The sequence below is a fragment of the Culex pipiens genome, chromosome 3, assembly GCF_016801865.2.
Source record: "Culex pipiens pallens isolate TS chromosome 3, TS_CPP_V2, whole genome shotgun sequence".
Classification (NCBI taxonomy): Eukaryota; Metazoa; Arthropoda; class Insecta; order Diptera; family Culicidae; genus Culex; species Culex pipiens.
In genome coordinates this window covers 85203083-85220109 of record NC_068939.1, presented here as the reverse complement: position 1 = coordinate 85220109, position 17027 = coordinate 85203083, and the positions used below count along the sequence as shown (strand labels likewise).

At 34.1% G+C, this 17027-nt stretch overlaps 1 protein-coding gene across 2 annotated transcripts in view; it reads right to left on the bottom strand.

The window, feature by feature from the left end:
• Positions 1 to 17027, bottom strand: part of LOC120418653 (tyrosine-protein phosphatase non-receptor type 61F) — a 148223-nt gene that overhangs the window by 9072 nt on the left and 122124 nt on the right. Inside the window, exons 5-7 of one of the 2 annotated variants that reach the window (XM_052711074.1) lie at positions 16671 to 16817; positions 15890 to 16602; positions 2818 to 2955 (exon numbers count right to left, since the gene is read on the bottom strand). In XM_052711074.1, coding sequence (XP_052567034.1) covers positions 2818 to 2955; positions 15890 to 16602; positions 16671 to 16817 — 998 coding nt within the window. Of the gene's footprint in view, positions 1 to 1556; positions 2956 to 15889; positions 16603 to 16670; positions 16818 to 17027 lie in introns of those variants that run through there. The other variant, XM_052711073.1, reaches the window with a different exon arrangement.

Sequence of the window (17027 nt, the reverse complement as noted above, 5' to 3'; positions counted from 1 at the left end):
AACTTCAGCAAGTCGAAATAATGTAAGTTAAAGGATCTTTACTAAAATATAGCGAAGAACTGCCATTTTCGAGCAAAAATTAGGGGGGTCCAATATAGGACAACTAAAATCCAAACTTTTCCAAAAGTGGACCCCTGTTAATTTAACTTTCAAAAATGAAGAAAACTGTGTATCCAAGCAAAAGTTTCTCTGAAACATACAATAAATGCTTGTTTTTATCAACCTAAACGCATATTTTTTCAATTATGAGTATAAATCTAGCTGTTTTCATGTTAAAAGTATCAAAAAAGCTGAAGCCGTAAGAATTTAAAATTAATCAAAACTATAGTTAATTGTACTTAACTGAAGCATCATAATTGCAGTTTGAAATAATATTTTATAATAATAAATCAACAAAAAAAATTTTTTTTGAATAAACATGCGTGGTTTTATCAGCAACTGTAAACAAATCTAATGTTTAGTTTCGGTCAACCATTTATGTAATTAATATGGAAAAATTTGCATCAAGATTACTTTTTTTATTATTTTTATGTTTGCAGTGGTTTTTGAAACATTATCTCTGATCTTTTTCGGAAATAAATGTGTTTAAATGTCTGTTAGGTTTTTAGTTGTTTAAAGCCAAATTTGTTAACAAAACATATTTGTTTATGATGAAAAGTGAGCAAAATCCATTTTTTATTCAGTATATCTATCATTAGACCTACACCATGCATCAAAACATCAAATATCGGTTAAATTTGGTATAAACATAACAGTTTGCCTATAGTGGACCCGGGTCCACAATCGGATTATGGACCCGGGTCCACTATAGGAAAAGGGGGTCCATAACCGGCAAAAAAAATTATTTTTTCAAATGACTATTTTTCTGCTAAAAAACAAGTAACTGATGAAACAAATAGTCAAAATTGTTCAAAAGACTTCAGATTTAATTGTTTTGTACAAAAGGTTATGAAAAAGTGCTTAAAATATTGAAAATTTGTGAAAAATGTGCTTCGGCTCTACTAGGGGGTCCACTAATGGTTAAAATACCCTATCACAATCAGTCGGAAATTTCTTCCAAACCAATCAGCAACGATCCCGTCTTCCTACACCCTAGCCCTACCATAAAGTTCCTTCAATTTTGAATACCACATTCGTTCACGCGCACTCTTTCATTCCGCCCACCTCACTCACACTCTCTCACCACAGAATAAAACCGCACGAAGATCGCGCACCACGCTCTCGGACAGGGAAGAGGCCAGAAAAATATAAATTTTTGTGTGTGTGTGTGTTTTTAGCGCAGTGTCTACTATTCAAAGAACAACATCGAAAACATCAACAACAACAACATCAACGACTAGCAGCTGTGTGTGTGTGTGTGCGCGCATTTGCGTGTAAAAGCCTACCTTTTTTCATTTCTGTGCAAGTTTTGATTTCTGATCTGAGAGTGTCTTTGAGTGTCCCCTGCTTCTTCCTTATCCTGATCTGTCTCGCCTGCGGCACTAAAAAGAAACGAAACGAAACGAAAACGAAAAACGAAAAAAACGACGCAAAGCTCTAAAATAAAACAAACAATGTTAATTTAGTTTTCACCAATTTTCAGCTTTATATCTTCATAATTTTCTAAAACAGTCATCTATACAAATGTGTGTGTGTGTTTTTTTGTTTACTTTTAATATACGTTCTTCTTAATATGCATTTTTTTGTTATTGTTATAAAGTTCAGCTCTTTTTTTTCGATTTCGCCTTCCACAGTAGCACTAAACTCGTTTACTTCTTTTTCATCCCATTTATAGAAAAAAGAAAAACAATCTCTCTACACGTGCTCGCTAAACGTCCTTCGTCGTTTGTTTGTTTTTTTCTTTTCTTGGTTTAGAATAATAAAAATGATAATAAAATATTAGAATTTCGTTTACTCACAATGCTTACAGTTTTTTTTCTATTTATCTCATTTTTTATTCTCTTCATTTACCGCTAGCGGTTTTCTGTTTCTTCTAAAAAATAAGCAAATATTCCATTGGTAGAAAAAATGTAAAACTCTATCTTCTAAAACATGGACGATACTCTCGATATACAACAACAGACTGCGTGTGTTTGTTTGAATGTGTGTGTGTTTTTGTTTGTATGTTGATAATAAATGTTCCTTGCATCATTCACTTTCTCTCACCTTATTTTTTTTCTCTCTCTACTAGAAAACAATTCTCTTGTTTAGAACAATGACACATACTCTCTTTCTTGTTTTATCTCACTTTTTTCTCACCATTTATGATTGTGTTTCTTTCGTTTGGGACTTTTTTTTAATATTTTGCACGAAACGGAACTATTTTTCGCTTATAAAAAATCAAACTTTCAACTTTCAAGAGCTCTCTTCCCTGTCCTTCCCACGGCGCACATTTCTCTTCTCTTTCACTCTTACGCGCCCAATTAAGGTGGAACAAAATGCACTGGATTAACCTATCACAAAAAATGGGTTTGTTAGTGTGTTTTCATTGTTTGATTGTGAATGTGCGTGTGTGTGTGTGAGTGATCACCAAGTGCACACTGTCGACAGTTGGTTAGTTGCTTGGTAGTTTCCTGCTCCTTCCTCTCCTTCGCACTTCCCTTCATTCAAGTCTTTCCGCTTGGAATGAATTGAAAAAAAAATCAAACTTGGAAAATAAAATAGAATAAAATCGTTTAACCAACTCTCAAAAATGCAACAACAGGCCCAACATTGATGCCACTTTTTGATGCCTACACACATGCACGCGCTCGAATGCAACCTTAGAAGCCGCGCGCGTACAGATACACACAGAGAACGCCAATGAGGCAGCCGACGCCGGCGGCGAGCATTATGAACCTGCGCTTTTTCGGCGACGACGACGACTTGCTGTCCTCGACCTCCTGCTGCTTGCGCTTGATCTCGCGGATCTTGTCCTCCATCGCGGACTGGCGCTCGAGGCGCTTGCGGCGGCGCAGCTCGGCCGCCGGGGATGATCTGGGGAAGAAAGAAGAAAGGGAACGGGGAAAAGAAAGTAGATTAGTATCAGGAGTTTGGGCAATATGGGTATCGAAATTTATTGATCTCGATGCCGGATATGAAAATTGACATTTTGAAATGGCAACAACCAGGAATGAACGAGAGCCATCAGGATATATGATAGGTGTAAATAAACCGAACCATGAGAGTTTTATTGAAATTCATGATTTTCTATGCAATGTACAGATTATCCAGATATTTTGTCTTTGACATTTTGGTCATGTCTGTATCATAACTATCTGCACCTTTTAGAGTAAATATCTAGGGGTTTTTTAATAGGTCCTATAAACATATGAAACTCAATAGCTCATAGGACCTTTAAAAAAGCTCTAGATATGGGTTTTCCACTACAAATAAATCTGCAATCGGAAACAGCTTTCTCATATCATGCTCAAATTTTGTACGGCTGTTGATATCATAAAACAAGAGTGCTCAAAGTTTTCAGATGCCGGACCAAATTTGATGCTCAAAAGAGCCTGCGGGCCAAATGTACAAAATTGATTTTTTTAAAAGATAAATTACATTATTTTTAGTTAATATATAAAAAAAATACATCTATCACACCAAGCTCTAGGCAATTTAATTAATAAAGCTAATTTTTGAACATTTTCGTTATTTAATAGTAATAGAAAACAGGAAATGACAGTTTTCCATCAGTTTTGTATCATTTTTTTAGGTATTTGAAAAATGGTAGTAAGTTGAATGTCATGGTCGAGGGAGAGTAGAAAAATTTAAAAATTTCAATAGAAAATATTGGAAAATTTATAATTTACCCAGTAGAGTTGATTCTTAATCATTTTTTTGCCTTTCTTACTAAAGAAAGGTATAGGTTTTACTTTAAGGCTGGACGTCATTTCCAGCTTCGTAAATATGTCGATTCAGCATGAATTTTAATCCGAAAAATCGCTAAAAAATCACACTGCATCGATTTTCGACGCTCTATCGATTCACCTTAACAGAACTCGTCTATCTCGAACCCTCGAATTTTGAGAAAATAAATTCCGTGGAGGTCGAGTAATGTTCGTATGTGGTAAAATTTTGCAAAATTTTGTGTCGCGCCGTTCTCAGCTCCCATAAATCCGATTTCGATTCTTCTAAATGCAGATGAAAGCTAGTGTGCTGAACCTGGGCGAGTTGCCGCGCAAATTTCGAATTATCCATCTGTTTTCGGATGCGGCCAGACTTTTCAACAAAATACACAGTTTTCAAATGAAAATATGGTCAAAATTTGTCATTTTCATTTCTTTTATTTATCTCAAAAAATGCATTTTTCGAGCTCTACAACCTCCCAAATTTTCATCCAGATTCATAATATGGTTCTGGAGTTAGAGCCTTTTTTGTTTAACCTACTATAAGAAAAAAAATCCCTAAAAAAAGGTAAAAGCCCACCTGGTGACATTCGCCAACATTTTTCATTTCTGATTTTATCCAAATTTCTTCCTACATTCATAGTACAGACCATGAGTGAGCATCTGAAACAAATTTGACATCGATCGGCAACCCCGATCAATTTTTAGAACGATTTACTTTTTGCCTTTCTTACTAAAGAAAGGTATAGGTTTTACTTTAAGCCAGGACGTCATTTCCAGCTTCGTAAATATGTCGATTCAGCATGAATTTTAATCCGAAAAATCGCTACAAAATCACACTGCATCGATTTTCGACGCTTCGTCACCAAGTTGTCAAGTTGAGCTTCGAATACTGGCGCGAGAATGCTGGCGCATATGTTTCGGCTCGACTTATACTCGTTTGTAGTAGCTTGTCTACCGATGTTTCCTTCAACATGTAAGATATCGTAGCTTTTCGGTTTCTTTTGCTCTGTCCGTTTTTGCATAACTGTCCAATGTTTCTGCAAAAACTTTTTTGACATAGGACATTCATCCGGCTACAAACAATTTGTTTCCCGTGTGCTCCTAAAATCGCCTTTAAGTAGGCTTCATTTGGTCGTGATTTCGTATGTGTATTTAACAGAGTTCATTGGATTCCAATAAGAGCTTTCTAAGCTTCGAAGCTTTATATCGTTTTCAAAGTTTTCAATGTTCGCAACGCCAATGGCTATCTACCTAAGGTTCTCGCGGTTGAGTGTGTAGTGGTGCGATTGTAAAAATAGCTATCTCTGACTCTCTCACTTTCGTAGACGCTGAATGGCAAGCTTCCCACTGTACGGTTAACTCGGTTTTGCTTTGCGCCTGCTTTGTTCGGTTTTTGGGCTCGTACCAAAACTAGAAAACCAAAACCGCGGTGTGTGTCGTCACTTGCGCATTGGAAGCTAGCTATGCTAGCGTTTGTCATAAACGCTTGTTTGATTAAGAATTTGTACGATTAAAAATATTCTATTGATGAAAATTGCGTTTTCAATTTCTTTTAGAAAACACATCATTAATAATACCTTGCTTTCATCATAAGATTTTTTGTATCAAGTCGATGATGTGAATTGAAAGAAGTTATATTCTTTAGTAAGAAAGGCTCTTTCTCACCCTTGGTGGGATTAAATCGGGTTTTTATAAATATAAATATTAAAATAACAAGCCATAGTTTCAACATTTCCATGGAAAAGGTGTTTTAAAATGCATTTTACACTAGTTCAGTTGTTTTGCAATCGCAGGGTGACCACTCAAATCCCATTTTCAAATTCCCGACTTTTTCCCGACATTTTCCAGACTTTTAAAGAAAGCTCAAATAATAGGCATTTCTTATCTAAAGAATGATTTCAAACAAAAAACTTTCTAAATGAAAAGTCTATATTAACCACCGAAAAAAAAATTTAAATGAATTAAAAAAACCTACTATACGCATTTTTAGTAAATACAAAAACTAATTAACAAATACAAATAAAGACTTCAAAAATGGCAATTCAATATTAAGATTCAAAGTAGAAACACAAACAATTAGTATTTGAAAAATAATCGAAAGTGCAACAATACTTATAACTTCCATGTTATTTTTTTTAAATTAGCAAAAGTACAGTTTTTGATACTTCGTTTCAACTGTAAATGACAAAAAGATAAAAATTACTAAATTTAAAATTTTGTTCCTATTTTATTAAACTTCATCAATATTTGAAATCAAAGAACGATTAAAACAAAATTGCTGTTATTATTCTTTCAAAGGGTTTAGAAAAATGTCAGGGATTTCACAAAAAACATGTTTTTGTTTGGTTCCCTTTTGATTTTGGTAATTTTTGATAATGATTTTTTTAATCCATGTTAATTTATTTAGTGGTCAGTATTGAACTGTTTTTTTTTTTTTAATGAAAATTCAATTTGATGATTTTATGTTTTCCCACCTATTTCAAGCAAAATTTTTGAAGAGACAAATTTATTAAACAATTTAGCAATAACTTAAAAATTTCTTGGAATTTATTTTCCATTTCAACATTTCTTCATGTTTTAAAAATGTCAAAAACTTTTTCATTTTTGGATTTTATTCGACATTTAAGTTCCGAAAACTGAAAATCAAGCTTTATCTATAAGGCTGGATTTTCATGGATCATGCAACGACATCGTAAGCACGAGCATCGAAATTTTTACGATGCTCTTGGATGGCGTTATGACTTAGCTATGACTCAAACCTAAATAACGGGCAGACCGCCATTTTTCCCGAAAGCGTTTCAAGAAGGAACGGTAGAAAATGGGAGAGAAACGCTTGGGGAAACGTCAACACAAAGCAACACGTGCACGGAAAAACCAAAGATAAAAATTTTAGACAAATGCAGGGGAACTTTTAATTTAGAACCATTCAAAATTTATTTCCGGATAGAGTAAAATAATATTAATATTAACAATGTTTGGCAGCATTTAGAAGAGCACAACAAAAAAATTCAGAAATTCAGAAATTCAGAAATTCAGAAATTCAGAAATTCAGAAATTCAGAAATTCATAAAATCAGAAATTCAGAAATTCAGAAATTCAGAAATTCTGAAATTCTGAAATTCTGAAATTCTGAAATTCAGAAATTCAGAAATTCAGAAATTCAGAAATTCAGAAATTCAGAAATTCAGAAATTCAGAAATTCAGAAATTCAGAAATTCAGAAATTTAGAAATTCAGAAATTCAGAAATTCAGAAATTCAGAAATTCAGAAATTCAGAAATTCAGAAATCCTGAAATTCTGAAATTCTAAATTTCTTAAATTATGAAATTAAGAAATTCTGAAAATAAGAAATTAAGAAATTTAGAAATTGAGAAATTCTGAAATTCTTTCTTAATTTCGGAATTTCTTAATTTCTGAATTTCTGAATTTCTGAATTTTTGAATTTCTGAATTTCTGAATTTCTGAATTTCTGAATTTCTAAATTTCTAAATTTCTAAATTTCTAAATTTCTAAATTTCTAAATTTCTTAATTTCTTAATTTCTTAATTTCTTAATTTCTTAATTTCTTAATTTCCTAATTTCTTAATTTCTTAATTTCTTAATTTCTTAATTTCTTAATTTCTTAATTTCTTAATTTCTTAATTTCTTAATTTCTTAATTTCTTAATTTCTTAATTTCTTAATTTCTTAATTTCTTAATTTCTTAATTTCTTAATTTCTTAATTTCTTAATTTCTTAATTTCTTAATTTCTTAATTTCTTAATTTTTTAATTTCTTAATTTCTTAATTTCTTAATTTCTTAATTTCTTAATTTCTTAATTTCTTAATTTCTTAATTTCTTAATTTCTTAATTTCTTAATTTCTTTATTTCTTAATTTCTTAATTTCTTAATTTATTAATTTCTTAATTTCTTAATTTCTTAATTTCTTAATTTCTTAATTTCTTAATTTCTTAATTTCTTAATTTCTTAATTTCTTAATTTCTTAATTTCTTAATTTCTTTATTTCTTTATTTCTTTATTTCTTTATTTCTTAATTTCTTAACTTCTTAATTTCTTAATTTCTTAATTTCTTAATTTCTTAATTTCTTAATTTCTTAATTTCTTAATTTCTTAATTTCTTAATTTCTTAATTTCTTAATTTCTTAATTTCTTTATTTCTTTATTTCTTAATTTCTTAATTTCTTAATTTCTTAATTTCTTTATTTCTTTATTTCTTTATTTCTTTATTTCTTTATTTCTTTATTTCTTTATTTCTTTATTTCTTTATTTCTTTATTTCTTTATTTCTTTATTTCTTTATTTCTTTATTTCTTTATTTCTTTTTTATTTTATTTTTCTTCTTTATTCGTGTTTTTCATAATTTCTTATTTTCGTAGTTTCTTAATTTAATCTAAATGAGAGAATTTGTTTTCTTCTTTTTCTCTCTCTCTCTCATATGACTTCCAAAAATGAGTTGGGGGGATGGGGCTTCCACCCGAATGTACCTGCCCTGGCTTGGGGCCTGTCCAAAATATGTCAACTACCACTTCGGTTTTTAAGAATTTGACGGTTTTAGCTACAACTCCGGGTCTACGAAAATCACCCGACTCCAATAACTCCAATCACGACTACACATTCCTGCTTTCATAAATAACATCAATTCCATTCCATTACTTGCTTTTCTTCTTAATTTCTTCCACCCTTCTAACCTTCAGCCAGAACTATGATGCAATTATTAAATATTTATTCCATAAAAATAAATATGAAAAAAAATCTAATTTTTTCCATGTTTTCAACTTTCCGTGCATGGTAAACCGTACACACTTTGATCTAGCGTACTGTTTAAAAATGTTCTATGTTTATGGGAAACACTCGTATCATAGGTTGGCAATCAACATTTTCCTTGAATTACATACATTGCATGCTGTGAAATAAAATCAAAATTCTTTCTTGTTATTTGAAAACGTAAAAACCCACTTTAAAATAATTTGAGGTAGCCTATCGCCTATTTTCAAAACTTTGTCGACATCCACATCAGCCGATTCCATTGTTGCCATTTTGGCATCGGAAAAATCTCATGTGTTTGCCACAAAACGCTTGAAACGCTTGCCTGCTTGAAATATTCACGGAAATATTTCACAGCGTTATTTGGTTTGTGTCATGGTGTAGCGGCAGCAATATGGCTGACAGGACAGGCATCGAACTACGATGCACTGACATTTTAGCAAAGCATGGTAGTGACTATGCTTTCGATGTCGGTCATCTTACGATGCTCGTGCATCGAAAATCAAAAGTCGGAAAATCACATTTTCGGGGCTTTCCAGCAATTATTATTTGTTTTTATTGTTCGTACTGCCATGAACAATCAATCTAAACTATTTTACCACTTAACTTGGTCGAAAAATATGAGTTTTCGACCAAATTTGACCACGAGCATCGAAAGCCGCTTTCGATGTCGGTCATCGAAAAATCCATGAAAATCCACCCTAAGAGGTAAATTACCCATACCCATAAAATGTTCAAGGGCAACATTTGGAAAAAAACCCTATTTAAAATTACTTAATGAATTTTGTTAAGGCCGATGCACATATTTTGTAAGTTTTTGTCCCTCTGCTCTGGCCAAGTTCAAGGAGGGGGCAAAAAAATTGAATTTGAAAATTTGAAATAACAAGCCATAGTCTCAACATTTAAATGAAAAAAAGTATTTTAAAATGCATTTTACACTAGTTTAGTTGTTTTGCAATAATAGGTTTTCAAAAAATGTAAAATGTAAGACAAAAACAAAAATTTAAACAAAATAAAACCTGTTGCGATCGAAAATTTTCTAAAATTCAAAATATTTTTTAGTTAACTCAAACATGCTAAAAATGATTTAAACGCATTTTGAATTGATTTCAGGTTTTTGCACTTAAATTTCCATTGATATTTTGAAGTTCTTTGATTTTTTTTGCCCCTTGATATTTACCAAAAAAAACCATAGCCAAACTCAAGTTGGAATCTGTTTTCAAATATTCAATCTATTCGCAATTCGCAATTTTCAGTGTAAGAACGGGCCTTGACCGATCTTATGCACTAGGTTCCCGACGAACACGCACTGCCCTTACACCTACATCTCACCCTTGCTCTGAGTCAGTACGAGCAACACGCTAGAACACGCTTTGAGTGTTCGTGCCAGGCATGCACACCTTCTTTTCCGGTTACGCATTTTAACTCGGCCGGGGGTGGTACATTACGTAGGGTTTGATGTAAGTATAAGCCCCTAACCATTTATAGTGTGCCTATCAACTTTCATTTAAGCAAAAACTGTTTTATTTTTGGTTTAAATTCAAAAACTAATTGTTATTCATTGTTTTCTCCTGAATCTTCCCTATTGTTGAGTCGTGTTTATCTGTTGCTATTTCTTTTGTCGCGGTGTTTTGTTACAATATTTTGGTCCTAAGCATTTTAGAAAAGTTTTTCAAAAGTACAAGAGTAATATTTGTGTTAATCCTTTAATCATTCCATAAATTGAGTAAGGGCTCGAACCTCACTTGCTTTAAGAAAAAGGTGAAGTTTCAAAACAATGGACAGTGAAGGAAATGTACTATGTAAAGAATCAATAGTAAAAGAAAGATAGTAATTTATGAAGTAGATAAAGAAATTAACAATGGTTAATAAATAGAGGTAACAAACAAGCTTAGATTGTATTCAGGGTGAAAAGGCACATGATAAAAAATTGACATCGCTGCCAAATTAAGGGAAAGCAGACAGTTTGTTACAACAGCATCAATTGGTAAAATAGAGTGGAAAAGCGTTGAGAAATAAGAAAATCAAATGAGTAAAATCGAAATCAAATGGAGGATAGTAAACAGAAGCCGTTTTAGAAAATCAGTGAAAACAAAATAAACAGAAGATAGGTGGTAGCTGAAATGGAAAGAAGAGAAACCCCGTTCTGCGATGCTCAGGTACATCCACAGCAGTTGACTCAACATACTGCGAATCAAAACAATACCGTCTACAATCACAAATTACTTCCCTTTCCCACATTGTCGCGCCCCTTTCTTTTAGCCGTCTCTACTCTGACCCTCGCTGGTCAAAGGTTTTCGAGTCGTTTCCACAGGCCACCAGCTAGGTTACACCTTGTCATCATGATGACTAAACCAAGCCAACGTGGAGGTAAGAAAATAGGACACTTGCAAGGAACCAGAGCCATGCTGTTTTGTCCAAACAGCACTACGGATGTAGTTGGGCTCCTTCCGGGATGTTCCTCGCCTAGGTGTGTCAACCGACGAGTATCATCAGTATCATGCACCCTTGGCCTGCATTTTCAAATATTCAATCTATATGACAAAATTAAATAGAATCATAACTCTAAGCTGGCCATTAGGCTCTATTTTTGTATTAGTTTTTCATTAACTTTACCTCTTGTTTGATAAACAAAAATTAAAAGAGATCATTTGATTCATAGAAAATACAATGAAAATCTGTGTCAAAGGCATCCAATATTCATTAAGATATTGAATTTCTTATACAGCTTTTCCATACTCAAATATATTAAAATAGTGAATAGAACCTTAAATTTAAAGTAAGTTACTAAAGTAGAATTGAGTGAATTCAATTTGAAAATTGTACAAAATTATTCGAGAGCTAAAAAATAAGTTTCAAACAAGTATGCTTAGAATTCCCGACTTTTTGACTAAAATTCAAAATTCCCGACCTTTTTACCGATTTTTTGGCGGATTTTGGCGAATTCCCGACTTTTTCCCGACTTTCCCGATTTCCCGACTTGTGTGGCCACCCTGGATTCAATCATAAGTTTTCAAAAAAAAAAAATAAGATTTGACGAAAACAAAAAATATGGCGAATTTTTTTTGCGATAATAAACTTCAAAAATTAAATAAAATTCCCTCATATTCGAACAGTATATAGATCGGCCAATTTTCAAAAAATCATAGCAAATCGATAATTGAACTTAATGACTTGCTTTACCTTCATTTGAAAGCTTTTCTTGCGATCTTTCGAATGCTGTATCGGACAACTGGAAATTTTAACTTTTATATCATGTTATTGAAGAAAAACTTTGACCCTTGAAATCCACAAATTCGGAACACTTTTTTCTTACGGATGTAAACAACTTTGGATCTCTCCAGGAGTACATATTTGAAATAAAATAATGACTTCACACACTGCAACCAGTGAAACTTAAGCTTAGTGATGTTTTATCCATGGTCTGATAACTTTTTTTGTGAAAATATCAGTTGAATTCAGGTGTTCAGGAACAGGCAATTTGGAGGCAGTGTTTTGCGGCTCGAGATAAAATAGTCTTGAAATGAAGTTTTTTGCTCAAAAAGTACAACTTTTACTAGTGAAATAGCAAGAGAATGTCCAAATAAAGGTCATAAAAATAGTAGGGTCGGCAGAAAAGGTGCATTTGGTATGCTTCGCAATTCGCAATTCGCAATTTTCAGTGTAAGAACGGGCCTTGACCGATCTTATGCACTAGGTTCCCGACGAACACGCACTGCCCTTACACCTACATCTCACCCTTGCTCTGAGTCAGTACGAGCAACACGCTAGAACACGCTTTGAGTGTTCGTGCCAGGCATGCACACCTTCTTTTCCGGTTACGCATTTTAACTCGGCCGGGGGTGGTACATTACGTAGGGTTTGATGTAAGTATAAGCGCCTAGCCATTTATAGTGTGCCTATCAACTTTCTTTAAAGCAAAAACTGTTTTATTTTAGTTTGAATTCAAAAACTAATTGTTATTTACTGTGTATTGTTTTCTCCTGAAATCTTCCCTAATGTTGAGTCGTGTTTATTTGTTGCTATTTCTTTTGTCGCGGTGTTTTGTTACAATATTTTGGTCCTAAGCATTTAAGAAAAGTTTTTCAAAAGTACAATAGTAATATTTGTGTCTATCCTAAATTGAGTAAGGGCTCGAACCTCACTTGCTTAAGAAAAAGGTGAAGTTTCAAAACAATGGACAGTGAAGGAAATATACTATGTAAAGAATCAATAGTAAAAGAAAGATAGTAATTTATGAAGTAGATAAAGAAATTAACAATAGTTAATAAATAGAGGTAACAAACAAGCTTAGATTGTATTGAGGGCAATTTTCAGGGAAGATGAGAAATTATTCAAATAGATAAATAAAGAAAAGGCACATGATAAACAAAATTGACATCGCTGCCAAATTAAGGGAAAGCAGACAGTTTGTTACAGCAGCATCAATTATTAAAATAGAGTGGAAAAGCGTTGAGAAATAAGAGAATCAAATAAGTAAAATCGAAATCAAATGGAGGATAGTAAACAGAAGCCGTTTTAGAAAATCAGTGAAACAAAATAAACAGAAGATAGCTGTTAGCTGAAATGGAAAGAAGAGAAACCCCGTTGTGCGATGCTCAGGTACATCCACAGCAGTTGACTCAACATACTGCGAATCAAAACAATACCGTCTACAATCACAAATTACTTCCCTTTCCCACATTGACGCGCCCCTTTCTTCTAGCCGTCTCGACTCTGACCCTCGCTGGTCAAAGGTTTACGATCCGTTTCCACAGGCCACCAGCTAGGTCATCATGAAAACCAAGCCAACGTGGAGGTAAGAAAATAGGACACTTGCAAGGAACCAGAGCTATACTGTTCTGATCAAGAATGATCTAACAGGACTACGGGCGTAGTCAGTGACGCTCCTTCCAGGATGTTCCTCGCCTGAGCGTCAACTGAAGAGGCATCATATCAGTATCATTCACTCTTGGCCTGCAAAAAAAAAAAAAAAAAAAAGGTGCATTTGGTATGCTATTGACAAATTATCACATAAGTGTTCCGAATTTGTGGGTGTTCCGAATATGTGGGATGACTGTATTTACTTGTTTCACTCACATTAATTTGAAAGCTTTTTGAACCAAATATTTGTGTCGTAAAATGGGGAACGAAATCTGAATTAGCAAAACAATATCGTGAAAAAGTTTAAAATTAACATTCGTTTTGAAAAATCATAACTTACTTTACGAATGGTCAACGGGCCATTTTATATGATTATTCAAAATGGGTCCGCGGGCCATAAAAAATCACCTCGCGGGCCATACTTTGGTCACCCCTGTTTTACATGAACAAAATAATCCGTTTCTTTCGATTTTGAGCCTGCAGTTTTTGTACTTTTTTACAGTGCGCAGTTACGGAAACGGTAATTTTCGTAGGCTAATAACTTTTTAGTAAAAAATCTTAAAATATGTTTTTCCAAATTTAATGAAAATTTAAGTTCCAAGAAAAAGTATAATCGGATAGTTATTGCGCTTTACACAGGCAAAAAAACAGTTGCTTTTCTTATTACATTTTGACGATATTGTCCATCCCGGGCCCTTAGGGCATCTCCAGCGCTGGGGTGTAAATCAAATTTGCACCCGGCTCATGAATACCGAGATCAAATTTGCCAATTTGAAAAAACTCCGTCATCCCCACCGCTAGGGTAGCAAATTTGCCACCGAAACAAGCCCACCGCGGGGGGCAAATATGGGTTTTTATCATTTTTTGCTCTCGTTTACCTTCAAAATCAATAATTATGTGTTGATTCATGCCTAGAAATGCTAAAAGTTTATTAAACTTTTTAATCCTATTGAAAATTCGAAAGAATTTCATTTTTCGAAAATGTCGAAAGTTAAACCATTTGCTACCCGATTTGATTCCCACCAAATTTGCTCTCGAGTTTGCCCCCGAGTCTCCCACCGCGCGTAGCAAAGCAGGTATCAAATTTGATCTCAAGTTCATCTGTAGAAGAAAAATATGTGTCGGTACCTGTCGGGTACTCATTTTCTGATACCCGACAAGTACCGTCAAGCCGGGGGCAAAGTTTTGAATGCGTGTTTCTGAGATTTTTGCTCTTGTGGGTGATTCGAAAATTCAAAAATTTAAAAATTCAAAAATTCAAAAATTCAAAAGTCAAAAATTCAAAAATTCAAAAATTCAAAAATTCAAAAATTAAAAAATTTGATAATTCAAAAATTCAAAAATTCAAAAATTCAAAAATTCAAAAATTCAAAAATTCAAAAATTCAGAAATTCAAAAATTCAAAAATTCAAAAATTCAAAAATTCAAAAATTCAAAAATTCAAAAATTCAAAAATTCAAAAATTCAAAAATTAAAAAATTCAAAAATTCAAAAATTCAAAAATTCAAAAATTCAAAAATTCAAAAATTCAAAAATTCAAAAATTCAAAAATTCAAAAATTCAAAAATTCCAAAATTCCAAAATTCAAAAATTCAAAAATTCAAAAATTCAAAAATTCAAAAATTTAAAAATTCAAAAATTTAAAAATTCAAAAATTCAAAAATTCAAAAATTCAAAAATTCAAAAATTCAAAAATTCAAAAATTCAAAAATTCAAAAATTCAAAAATTCAAAAATTCAATTTGAAATTTTTAAAATTTTTGAAATTTTTGAAATTTTAAAAATTTTTGAAATTTTTATTTTTGAAATTTTTGAAATTTTTGAAATTTTTGAAATTTTTGAAATTTTTGAAATTTTTGAAATTTTTGAAATTTTTGAAATTTTTGAAATTTTTGAAATTTTTGAAATTTTTGAGATTTTTGAAATTTTTGAAAGTTTTCAAAAAAATTTCCGTGCTTGATTCGATTTTTCCGTGCATAATTCCATTTGATGCGGTAGCAAACAGGCTGAATACCGGGTAGCAAAGTGAAATCCCGAAGAATGGGGTTGACGTCGGGTGCAAATTAGCTTTGCTTCGATGTTTGCACCCAGCGCTGGAGATGCACTTAGGGTGTAGGTAATATGGTTGCACGGAAAAAAATAAAGTGGTCCAAATTTAGTGAGCACAGCATCTTTTTCAGTTCCTTTTGAGGTCCTTAACAACCCCCTACAGTTTGGGAACGATTAGTTAAGCGGTTAAGATTTTTCCTATGATTTTACCTATGGGAAATTGCATCGCTTTGGGCAGAATGAAGACTGAACCAATCGTTCTCAAACTTAGGGGGTTGTTTAGATACCCAAAAGAAACTGAAAAATAGCTGTGCTGGAAAATCGATTTTTATATTACACCCTAATGGGTTCTAGAGGTTTAATGCTAAGAGTAGGCTAGTATAACAAAAATAAAAGCAATACTCACAGTTCCCTCTCCGGGCTGGACACCGTTCCATCCTCGCCCGCACTATTGCTGTTGCTGTCGACACCGTTCGGCAGCGGCGGCAGTGTCGCGTTCGCATCGAACGATGACGCCGCCACCCGCGAGTGCTGATGCTCGTCTTCTCTGGCGCCCTTGTTCGACTCCAGCGTCGACGTGTTGCTGTTGGCCGCCGTCGTCGTGGTCGTCAGCGTTGACGTCGGCGAGCTCGTTATCGTTGTATCGTCCAGCACGGAACTTTCGATGTTATCACTGTTGTCTTCTTCGTCCTCATCGTCATCGTCGACGTCGTTTTCATCGCTGTCATTTTCCTCGATCAGCTCGTCCACTTCGCTGCTGCTGCCGGAATGGCCACCGCCGCTGTCGTTGTCCGAGCTGTTGGACGCCTCGTGCAGTTTGTCGAGTGCGGCCGACGCCGGCAGGGGCGGCAGAGGTCGGTCTTTACTGCTGCTGATCTCGTATTGCTTGCTCTTCTCCAGGTTCAACCGATTGTTGAGCTCGTCCCGGCTCACCTTGCCGGCGATAAAGTCCTCGTGGACGCTTTCACTGGTCGGTATCATGGGCAGCGGCTTCTGGGAGACCGTGAGGGACTGTGTCCGCGGCGGGGGCAGAGGCGGTGGGGTGTCGTCGGTGTCAGCGTCCTGGTCCTGGCTGCCGGCTGGGACCACCTCGGTTAGCTCTTCAAAGTCCTCGAAAGACTGCGCGGGAAGAAAGAACGATTGCAAGTTGATGTTTTGGGGACGAAAACTGACAAAGACAATCTTACCGAGTTGTTCATGCGCTTCATTCCCTCGATGATGGCCTGATATGAGAAGTACAGCTGATCAAAGGTCTGTATCAGTCCCATGCGGTACCGCCGCAGCTCCAGGAGGATGTCCTGTACGGACACTTTGTTTTCGCCTTCCTTGTCGATCTGGAAAGAGAAAAATAACCCTGATTCAAAATGTGTTACCATGACACAAAATAAGCTGATGATATACTCGAAGATAGAGTTTACGATACGATGAAATGATTAATATTATCCGTTTTTAACAGCTTTTTTTTTCAAAAAGCTGGAAAAACAACTTCAAACATCTGTATTTTGATTGTGTTTAACCACTTTACAATATTCCTGGTGCATTTG